Genomic DNA, 12,142 nt, shown 5'->3' on the forward strand with positions numbered 1-12,142 from the left:
ACCTTGGCTAGAGATTGGGGAAAGGGGTATCATTCAATACCAGGTACAATCTTTTCAGAGATAATTATTAATACACAGACTTTGTGCTGTTTAAAAATTGGCTCCTACTACTCCAGCTGCTTTCTGTCTTTTTTCTCTCCTGCTACTGTTGTGTCTGAAGACAAAGAACAAGGATGCCAAAGACAAAGAGAAATTGAATCGACATCAATTTGTCCCCGGGATGTTCTCAGGGGTTCTGCCATGTTTTGTTTGTGACAAACTCATTCTGGGAAAAGAGTCATTCCAGTGTGCTAGTAAGTAGCTTCTTCTGATTTTGTCGAATCTTATTTTGCTTTTGTTTGTTCATTTTCTCTTCACTAGTTTGTAAGCTCTCTATGAGAAGGGACTAGATCTCAACAATATAAGCTTAGCTACTCTTTTCAGTGCTGTGTGTCTGGGAGGTGGGGCACTCAAAAATTGTTGGTTTTCTTTTTTCTTCATATTTTGGTTAATTTTCACTTATTAAGAAAAATAGTACTCAAATGAGATTCAATGCATAGGTATGATATTGCTTTTATTCCCAAATACCCAGGTGGACTCTTGTCTCAGGAGCAGCAACCATGACCTACGTCTTTGGTGCTGCATGCAATGTCTTTGCTCCATTTAAAAAAATATTGACATTTTGAACTCACAGCTGAGATTGGAAATATGATAAATGTCATTAGAAGATTATTTCTAAAGATGAACTGATTATTTTCCCTTATAATAAATATGGACTTTAGCTCTCATCAGATATGCTTGACCCTCTCTTCCATTTCAGTTGTCACTTGATCTTGTAAGTAAGGACTCCTTGGGTAATTGTTTAATGTACTTATCCCAAACTTGAATAAATATTCTTTTAAATGTCACCAGCAGGGTTTTACTGGCCATTCTTCAGCCACCATTATTAAATTCACAAAGATGCATAAGAACTTTGCAAGGATATATTTGTTAGTGTTAAGGTTGATTTCTTGAATAAGGATAGGGATGAGATAGATCTCACTCTTAAAAAAAAAAAGCTGTGACTATTCTTAATCTAGCCCACAGATGATTTACTAAATGTAACTTTGCATCTTCCATTGATACCTGCCCTCTCCCAATGCCTCTTTCAAACTACCATCATATTTTTCTCTTTCAGCGGAAGCCAAATTCTCTGAAGTTATGGTACCTGTGTTCATATCTCAGTAGCAATTTCCTGACTTCTCTTCCTTCCTCTTATCTTACTTTAAAATTTTTTTAGATTCATTTTAACACATTTTAATTCATTTAAATTCAATTGAATACAGATATAAACCAGGCACTTTGCTAATACAGATATATGAATCATTAATTATTTTAATTCAATTTAATACAGATATAAGCCAGGCACTTTGCTAAGTGCTATGGATACAAAAAGGAAAAAGCTCTTCCAAAGAGCTTTCAAGTCTAATGGAGGATGACAACATGCAAAAGGAGTCGGGAATGCTGGATGGTAGGAGGACATCAGGTAGTGCAGGATGGAAGAGACAGAATAGGATTATCTTCTTCTGTGGAACTGAAACCAGGCAGAGCTGTAGAATCCAAGTGGGGTGATCAGTGATCTCCTTCATGGCTTAGTCAAGGCAAAATGCCTTTTTCTCAGACTTCCCCCTCCTTGCACTTGATACTGTTTATGGTTCTCTTTCCTTTGAGTATGGGTGGGTAGTCATGATACTGGCTCCCGCTACTTTGTTTCTCTTTTTAATTGTGTCCCTTTCTCTGGTTCCACTTTTTTTAAAACCATTTTACCAAAATTAGTAAATTGTATTCCTATCAGTTTAACCTTTTCCCTTTAAACTTAACTCAGATAGCTTATTATTGTTTTTAAACCTTTACCTTCTGTCTTAGAATTTATACAAAGCATTGACTCCAATGCAGAAGAGCAGTAAGGGCTAGGCATTTGGAGTTAAGTGATTTGTTCAGGTTTACAGTGTCTGAGGCCAAACTTGAACCCAAGACCTCTCATCCATAGCCTAGAACTCTATTCAAGAGCTACCTTGCTGCCCTGTCATACAAGTCATTCTTATAGTTTTGAATGTAGCACCTACAGTGATGGTTCCTAAATCCACATATACAGAGTTGACTTCTCATCTATCATGGCATGATTTTTCAACTACCTCCATGACATCTTTACATAAAGGTCTTTCCACCCTGACTGGAAAAATGAGCATGGCTGAAACGAAACTCATCTGTCCTCTCCCACCCTGCTGAAAGCAAAAAATAACTACCAACAAAGTAGCAAAGCAAGTCTTCCCAAACTTTCATTTATTTACTTTTAAAATCTTTTTAATTTATTTTAAATTTTTTTAATAATTATTTTTTGAGTTCCAAATTCTTTCCTTCCCATATCCATTGAGAAGGTAAGCAATAAGATATTCATTGTACATGTGAAGACATGCAAAACACAGTTCTATATTGGCTATGTTGCCCCACCCCCCACCAAAAAAAAAACAAACAAGAAAAATAATGTGAAAAAGCATACTTCAATCTTTAAATTAAGGGTTCATCAGTTCTCTCTCTGGAGGTGAGAGCATTTTTAAAAAATCATTCAGATTTTTGAAATTGTCATTGATTATTGTATTGATCAGAATATGTCTTATCTATCTGTCTGTCTGTCTATCTATCTATCTATCTATCTATCTATCTATCTATCTATCTATCTATCTATCTATCTATCCATCCATCCATCCATCCATCCATCCATCCATCCATCCATCCATCCATCTATCCATCTATCCATCTATCTATCTATCTATCTATCTATCTATCTATCTATCTATCTATCTATCTATCTATCTATCCATCCATCCATCCATCCATCCATCCATCCATCCATCCATCCATCCATCCATCCATCTATCTATCTATCTATCTATCTATCTATCTATCTATCTAGTAATTAGGTCAATATTCTCTTCGGAATCTAGGGATTTTGACCCTCATCTTTCTTTGGGCCTGATATCTAACTAATGAAGCAGTCTTTTTCTTTATGATTTTTAACTACCATCCATTCCATCCCATTCCCATTGCCTTGCCTTGCTTTGCCTTTCTTATTGGGTATGTGCAGGTCCTCCTTATCCATCACCTGGACTGCTGTAATTATACCCTTGGTCTCTCTATCTTCAGGTATTTCTTCCTGCCTAGTGCTGTTTTGTCAATATTTCTAAAATATCATTTTCATACCTTGCTTGAAAACTTTAGTAATTTCCTATTGCTTTTAAGTTGACTTCACCCTTTTTTCAGTTTGACATTTGAGAAGGTCTATCAAGTACCTTATAGTATGGAAATCTTTTGCAGTCAGGTGATGCCTGTAGATCCTTTCTCAGACTATTGTTTACAAATGCATAAAATAAAAAAGCATTAGGAAGGACACCAATTATGTGGAAATATAGATATCACAATATTTTTTAAAACTTTGTGAACCCTAGATTAAGAATCCCTGTGTTTGCATGAGAACCCCCATTTGCTCATATAAACTTCCTGTACTCAGTATTGTCTTTTTACTATCCCCAATATGCTAAGGTGATTACTCTCACTGATACTTTGCTCACATTGTTCCCTCTCTCCAGGAATGGACTTATCATTCCACTCCCCTCCTGAAATTGAAATATCTCCCTGTCCTCAAGGACTCTGTTATATGATCCACCTCTTCCATAGGCCCTTTCATAATTACTTATGCAAGTATTTGTTTTATCTCCACTTATGAGCTCCCCTGGTACTTTACCACAAACATTTATTATTAAATCCAATTAATTTGAATTGACTCCCCAACTTAATTGAGTACTTTGAAGTGAGGGATTATGGTTCTTCTGGGTTTCATAGAGAAGAATACGAATTTCTCAAGTGTGGTATAACCTCTAGACAAAAGCCTGTAGTTTTTTTGGAGTAGTTGTCAAAATCTGTTAGAAAAATCCCTAACTGCATATGACAATATGTTGCCTCTCAATCCCTGGTTAACATAAAAGTACTGCTCAGGAAGGTACTGAACAAAAAGGTCAGACAAGGACAAAAAACTTTTCAAGTTCCATGAGGCCCCTCATATAAAACTGGGCATGCAGGCTAATATTTCTGGTCAACCTTTGCTGGCTAACAAAATCAAGGAAATTAGGGCTTAATGGTGAATAAATATTTTGAAACACACATTTTGTGAACCTTTGTGGTGGCCTACAATTCCAGGTTTTAGTGAAAGAGGCAATTTAATGGGAAGAATCTTAATTAAGAGAAAATATTCTAATCTTGTGCATTTAAGTAAATAATGCTATGATATGAATATTGAAAGATTTACTTTTTCTTTCAGTCTGTAATGCCAGTGTACACAAAAGCTGCAGAGAATGCGCCCTTCCATGTACCAAGGTAATCTCAGACCACATCTGAATTCTGTTGTTAGCTTCTCTTGGCTAAATTCTTCAATTACTGCTTTCTAAATATCTTCCCAAAGCAGCAGCTATACTGATTGGTGACCATTGTCCAGGAGGTAGACATGAGTTCTGTACTTCTAGCAGATGCTTCTAACAAACTCGTAAAGACTGTGTGCAGCCACACAGGAATGTGGGTTGGGCACAGATTTGTTTTCATTTCTGCTGCTTGTTTGAGAAGGTCAAGGATAAAATGAAGGAATCAATGACCATATCCACAAGTAACATGGGGATGGTTACTTAAAGCACTTTATAAATGTGAGCTATGATTATTCTTTGTCTTTTGGCATGTGAAACTTTGGTATTTGTGGCAGAAGTATCCCAGAAGTTTCTTATTTACCATTATAAAAGTAGCAGGCAAGGGAGCTACGAATTAGAAAAAGATAGTAGTAGGGGGATCAAATGGAAGGGAACTTTTCCATCTCATTCTTGACAGGGTGGACAGGCTCTTCCTGGCTCCCCTGAGGATACTTATTGAACACTGTTCATAATAAAAAATTTACATGTCCAAGGTGGGAGTAACAGATTAGAATCTTCTTCTGTTTAACTCTGTGGGACTTCTCATAGTAAGACTTTGATCTGATGTTGTTCATTTCTAATGTTCTACCTTGCCAGAAACTCCAGGAGAAATATCATAATAAGAACAGACCACAAGCCATCCTTGGAAGTAAGTTCTATAGATAATAATAAAATGGACTGGCCAGTTCTTTTCAAGTATCTTTCAAAATAAAACCCACTTAAAAATTTTTTTTTATCATCACATCTGGTGGATTGAGTGTGATTTTTACATTTGAAACATACAAATCACAAATGGAAAACATTCATCAAATCTACTCATAAATATTATATTAAAGTCTAATTATATAATTCTTACTATTATTGTAAACTCAGTTGGTGAAAATTTCTTAAAGACAAACAAAAACTCCTTAGGAGAAATAAATGCATAATTATCTGTTCAGGTCAGAGGCCATTTCTCTTATCTTTTCAGCTCAAAAGGTTCTCTCCCCCCTCATATTTTCCTACACCAATTTGCCTCACTCTCCTTCACTCCATTAACTTTTTTTCTTATATTGTTCTTATTGCTATTCAAGTTGTATCTCATTTTCCCCTCTCCTCAAATCAGATAGATTGTAAACTGCTTAAAGGCAGAGACTGTTTTTCATTTTTGATTCCTTGAAGCCTTGCATCTGTTGTTGTTCAGGCAAAGATACTGAGTGGTTTATCTCTTCTTTCTTGTTCTCATTTTACAGATGAGGAAACTAAGGCAAAAAGGGTGTCTGAGGCCAAATTTAAATTCAGGAAGATGAGTCTTCCAGACATTAAATCTGGTGCTCTCTCTGCTGTGCCATCTAGCTGCCCTGCCTATTTCTTTCAGTAACTTTATGTGAGAAGATGCCATAGGTTAATGATTTTCCTCTACTTTCAGATAACGTATTCTGGTATATATTCATTAAAATATTTATAGTATGTTACAAGTATTCCTGAATTTAAGGTAGTTTTTTCTTTTTCCCCTCCTACCATACAAATATGGATATTAACATAATAGCCTATTGAAACTCAGTTCTATTTTCAGGATGGAGCAGTGGAATTTAACTTTGAGTGGCAGTTTTTCACCTACCTCAATTTCTTAAGCCACTTGGGACACTCCTTCTCCTTCCCTATCCCCCCCAGCAACATTCCATTCTATTTATGCACCCACTGTGTGTATATGTACACACACACACACAACATCAATTATGTTAATAATGCTAATAACACCTTGTATTTATTTAAAGCTCATCTCCAGGGAGCACAAGCAGTTTATAGGCAAGTTGTGTTCCAGGTTTCCCCATTCCATTGCCTTCATTATTTATGTAGTGCTCAGGACTACAGCTTCCAGATGGACACACCAGTATATGGCTCTGGGTCTGCATGGCTTTGGGTAGGGTACTAAATCAAAGGGATGTTGGCAATGAATGGACTGGTTATAGAGAATGATCTAATGTCTGACTTTACAAAAGTATGAATGAACTGTCTTTAGGACTTAACTTTCTGTACCTTAGGTTTTATTGTTATATTTATTGCCATTTAAAAAAACAAACCAACCAACCTGTGATGCTTGTACTTTGCTTTCCAGATTCCTCATTTAGAGATATTCCTCATCCCAATTCCTCGTCTCTGCATCCTTCTTCTTCCATGCCTATTGGTCTCCCTACTGGAAGAAAAGAAACTACATGTCCAGGGAACTCACTGTCCAGAAGTGTGCCTGGTACCAGCCTAGAAAGGTAAGATAGGGTCATTTTTTGCAACCTTAAAGTTCTGAGTTGATGCTATTGTTAATTCTCCTTCCTCTCCTTTTCTACTCCACCCCTAACCTGGTTTAGTTTCAGAAGGTCAGTCACATCTTTGGAATCAGATGCTGACAGTAGCAATTGGAGGACCAGATCACATTCTGATGAGCTGTTACAGTCCATGGGATCTTCTCCCTCCATGGATTCATTCATAATGGAAGGTGAGAAGAATATTCTCTGGCATTCACTGAGCCATTCACATCTCTATTAGCATTTGGAAAAAAGAAAAAAAAAAGATTTCCTACTTTGCCTTGTGAAATCAAATGATATTGAGATTATATTACATATTCTCTGGTTCTTCACATTTAGTAGTCTATCTTCCTACAGAAATTTGAGATCTCTTATTTCAAATTCTATTTTAAAAATTTTCTATTCTAAGTATGGTGTGTCGCATTAAAAAGAATGGAAATTTGACACAAGTTAGAAGCATCGAATATGTTGTATTGAGTGGGATATTCCTTTATTTGAAGTTTTAAGATTTATATTCTAAGAAATTATTTTTTTTCTTGAGAGTGTTATGTACTAGCAAAAACTATGGAGTTCATTGCGAATTGGTCATCAAATTTGTGTGTTTCATTGCTATTAAGATAAAAAAATTATTTGTTTAGGATCCAACTCAAAATTAATTTGTATTAGTGTTCTTGAGCTTGTCACTGATTTTCATATTTCAGTATGTTCCTATTTTCAATTTTTTTCATTTTCCAATTTGTAAGTGTATTTAAAAATAGTGAGGCAGATGATATAGTTTCTTAATGGTTATTCTTGGCATGAGGATGACATGTTCAAATCTAGTTTCTGACACACACTAGGTCTGTGATTCTGGGCAAATCACTTAAACTCTGTGCCCTGGGTCATCCTCAAGACTATAGGTAACAAATGAATTGCAAATCTTCACTGATGGAGAGTATTTTTATGTCAGGAATTCTTCTCATCCATGAAATCATAGATCTGGACCATTTCCATCCCCCACTTCCAAAAGAACTAAAAATAAAAATAAATTATTTCCAAACTTAAGTGTTATTAACTTTTTAGCCTTCCTTCTGAAACTTACTTGAAGCTTCAATAGCCACTAGGTTTTTTTTTAGGATTAAAGTTGCTTTATGAGTACAAGGAGAATGAAATAATTCTGTGAAGATCCCAGAGAGATATCATTGGGTAACTGCTACCATTTACAGAAACAGAGGAATTCTGGGAGCTGAAGAGCATTCAATACTTTATACCTAAATTAAGTGGATCCCAAGTGGTGCCATTTTCCCAGAGATTTCTTATGTTCTCTGCTTTTAAAGGGACCAGGAATGCCACACAATGGGTAGACACTTAATTCCTCCAAAATTTAGGCAGCACCTGGAGAAGCAGAAGTAGTTGAAATGAAAGAAATCCTTTAAAAATCCCACCATGGTCTAAGGGCTTAATAAATATAGATCATTCATAATTATTGCTACCAACCACAAGTACAACGGAATAGCTTTTATGTATATGCTGGATAAATGACTGGTTGGGTGGGTTTATGGGTAGTTCTGACTTTTTCCTTTATTGGGACTATAGTGCTATGGAAATTTAACACAATTAAGGTCTCTGACTTAGACCCTAGCACTCCACTTTCAGAAATGGAGAAAAAGGGAGAAGACACCAAAGTCTAAAGTGAAATGGGGGTAGAATATACTCTAAAATAGACTGGCCTGGACCATCCCGTGATAATGATAACTAATATAGCAGCTAACATTTATATAATGCTTTGAGATTTACAAAGTGCGTCACATATGTTAATTCATTTGATCCTTACAACAACCCTGTGAGGTGGGTGCTCTTATTATCCCTATTTGGCAGACAAAGAAATTGAGGCACAAAGAAATTAGGTGACTTATTTAGCATCATGTAGCTAGTGAATGTCTGAAGTAGGATTTGAATTTAGGTTTTCTTGACTCCCAGGTCCTTTGCTATCTCCACGATACTACCTAATTCCATGGGAGCTCTAGTAGTTATCTGCTTAGAGAATTTTGATGGGGTCTGGAACATACCCTCTTTTCCAAATACACCAGAACTCCCAAAAGGGGCCCCTTGAACCCACTTGTGAGAAGATCCAGTCTCAAATGGAGCCCAATAGCCTGGCCTAAAAGCATTATATGGATTGCTAAAGAGATGGGCATGGGAGACCCTCCCTTTCCTCCTAACACTATCCCCAGTGCCTGCCATGGCTTCCTTCCTCATGTTCCTACCTAGTCTTTAAAGTTCAAATCAAATGCTACTTCCTCCTTTCCCTTTGGATCAATCCACAAGAGTTTATGAAATGCCTCCTTCATTCCAGTCACTGTGCTAGATGCTAAGGCTGCAAAGATGAAAATGAAGATAGCCCTTGCCTTGGAGGAGCTTACATTCCAGCCCAGATCTCACATATCCCTGTTTTCGGGTTGTCTTGTGAACTCCTCATTATGCGGGAGTGGGGATCAGTGGAGCCCCTGATCAATTTGTTGATTCTCCTGAAGTTGGCAGGACATGAACCTTTGTCTGAAGTCTATTTCCTATTAAAGCACGTATTACGTTTCTTCCCACCAAATAAGGCAAGGTGTGTATTTTAGTATGAGTGTTCCATGGATATGTTGAATCTAACAGATCCTAGACATGTCAACAGAAATTAGAACCTAGTGGCCAATAAAACAAAGCCCAACCCTCATCTATTAATTCTGGGCAATCCTTGTCTTCATCTTAGAATCGATGCTGCATATTGGTTCCAAGGCAGAAGACTGGTAAGGGATAGGCAGTGGGGATTAAGTGACTTGGCCAAAGTGATAGAGCTAGGACGTGTCTGAAGCCAGATTTTAACCTGGTACCTCCCCTCTCTAGGTCTGGCTCTCAATCCACTAAGCCACCTAGCTGTGTCTATAGTCATCACATTCAAAGAAGGACATGGGCAAACTGATGCATATCCATAGGAAAATAATGAAGATGGAAAGGATACCTGATATCATGTCCTTTCAGGATTAGGATTAAGGAACCTGGAAGAGAGAAGACAGTGGAGACGTAATTTCAGCCTTCAAACATTTCAGGCTGTCACCTGGAAGAAGAAATTACATACATATACACATAGATCTATATGTATATATACATTTTTTCTTTCTCTTTAATTCCTGAAAATAGAATTAGAACCAGTGAAAGTTGTACGGAGAGAGTTTTCAGCTCACTACAAGTAGCTACTTTCTAATAATTAAACTACCCCAATATAGAAAAAAGTACTTTGGTAGTTTGTGAGTGTCCCATTTGTAGAAGTCTTTTACATAAGCTGGATGACTATTTGCTGGTAAAGGGAACCATTAAAGACTTCTACAAATGGGACACTAACAATCTATAGGGCATTGCCTCTTCTAACTTCAGAGAAAAGTGTTTGAATTTTCCAAGTACACTATAATCTCTAGACAAATATGAATATTGTTTTTTATAGTATTTTGCAAGAGTTATCAGTGATGGAAAAATAAATTATTGCAGATGATAATGAATATTTGGCTGCTGCCTAGTGAGCATGTTAGAAAAAACTAGCAAAGCAATGAACTGATAAATCAATTGGGAATTGGACAAGGACAAAATTCAGTGTTTAAATAAATGGTGGAAAATATTAGGGGAGAAATAAATTATAGCTTCAAAATTCTGCAAGGGCTTCACAAATACTGGAGATCATGAAAGCGGATTAAAAAAAAAATATATATATATATATAATTACCTGCACTCCTTCATATGTGTATTTCAAAATATCAATACCAATATACCAATACATCAATACCAATCAATATCAATATTTGTTTATTTTTAGTAAGCCCTTACCTTCTCTCTTAGTATTAGTTCTAAGACAGAAGAGGGCAAGGACTAGGTTATCAGGATTAGGTGACTTGCCCAGGGTCACACAGTTGGGAAACATCGGAGGCCCATCACTAGTATTTCAATACCAAATTGTTCTTTTCTCTTTTTTATGGCCCTCACCATCCCCATGGTTAGCATTATCTATGTATGGTCCAGTTTTTGAGTCCCCAAGTTCTTATTTTAAATCATTTGGTTAAGTCACTAGCCTTTTCTAAGCAGGTTGGCTCTGGTTCATTGACTGGTTGGGGGAAATGGCTGCACAAATCTATGTATGAAGGGTACTTCTTGCTAGAGGCCCATCACTCTGAGTCTGTAGATGCTCCTGACATGCTTCTATCTCTTCTAGAAGTTGTTGATTCATCTCTATGGAGTGACCTCAGCTCTGATGCACAGGAGTTCGAAGCCGAGTCCTGGAGTCTTGTGGTGGAGCCATCATTTTGCAGCAGGCAGGAAAAAGATGTCATCAAAAGACAGGACGTCATTTTTGGTGAGCATTGTTGGATATATGTGGTAGGTGAAAACTAACCCCTGCATCAAGGCCAGGTAGAAAGTGTAATTGGACACCTCCATGACATGAGGTATTTGAGAATTCACTGTAATTCATGTTTGTGGATTACACTTCACTTTGTTGTTGAGTCCTATCACTTGTATCTGACTATTCAGTGGCCCCATTTGGGGTTTTCTTGGCAAAGATACTGGAGTGATTTTCCATTTCCTTCTCCAGCTCATTTTATAGAAGAGAAAACTGAGACAAAGAGAGTTAAGTGACTTGCCCAAGGTCACACAACTAGTTAGTTTCTGAGCCCAGATCTGAATTCAGGTCTTCCTGACTATAGCTCTGGCACTCTATCCCCAATACCATCCAGTTGTCCTCACTTCATTACTTTATACCTCACTACTTCAAAATAATTATAGTGAATAAAAATCTAAAGAATGGAGAAATCTGACATGTAGGAAATTTTACAGAAATGCAGTTTGATTCTTTAGTTCATATAATTAGAATACCTACTAGCTGACAAAATTTTGCCAAGCACAGAGTTCTTGAATTATTATTAGTTTCAAATAAGAGCAAAATTTGTCTTTTTACAAATCCATGCTGAGCATTTTATTCACTTAATACTTTCTCTGTAAATTTCCTTTAAGTCATTAATCTTTCTAATTAGTTCTTTTTTCATAGTGTGATGATAAACTTCTGTAAGGTCCAGGATACATGATCATAAATGCCAAATTAGTGCAAACGAATGAATTTTACTTTCGGTTTGGATGCTAAGAAAGGAAGCTTTTAATCTTATCTCATCTTCAAAACTGGGACTGTAGAATCTCTGTGGAAAACTGAGAATATCAAATTGACACACCTTATACAATGAAGATCTGAAAAAACCAATGCTCAGGAATTTGTGCCTTTGACCTCTTCATTTATTTTGAATTATTTTCTATTCTCTCTCATGGAAATTTTTTTCCCCTGGGGGAAATGGACTTTTGGTAAAAAACAAAGGCTATTACATAAATAAC

At 36.6% G+C, this 12,142-nt stretch overlaps 1 protein-coding gene across 12 annotated transcripts in view; it reads left to right on the forward strand.

The window, feature by feature from the left end:
• ARHGEF28 (Rho guanine nucleotide exchange factor 28) overlaps positions 1-12,142 on the forward strand; it is a 373,512-nt gene that overhangs the window by 268,717 nt on the left and 92,653 nt on the right. For 11 of the 12 annotated variants that reach the window (XM_056824748.1, XM_056824754.1, XM_056824753.1 and 8 more), the window contains 6 exons: positions 161-293; positions 4,334-4,389; positions 5,067-5,118; positions 6,568-6,715; positions 6,815-6,942; positions 10,977-11,117. In XM_056824748.1, coding sequence (XP_056680726.1) covers positions 161-293; positions 4,334-4,389; positions 5,067-5,118; positions 6,568-6,715; positions 6,815-6,942; positions 10,977-11,117 — 658 coding nt within the window. The remainder of the gene's footprint in view (positions 1-160; positions 294-4,333; positions 4,390-5,066; positions 5,119-6,567; positions 6,716-6,814; positions 6,943-10,976; positions 11,118-12,142) is intronic. The other variant, XM_056824751.1, reaches the window with a different exon arrangement.

This window comes from Monodelphis domestica, chromosome 3, assembly GCF_027887165.1.
Source record: "Monodelphis domestica isolate mMonDom1 chromosome 3, mMonDom1.pri, whole genome shotgun sequence".
NCBI lineage: Eukaryota > Metazoa > Chordata > Mammalia > Didelphimorphia > Didelphidae > Monodelphis > Monodelphis domestica.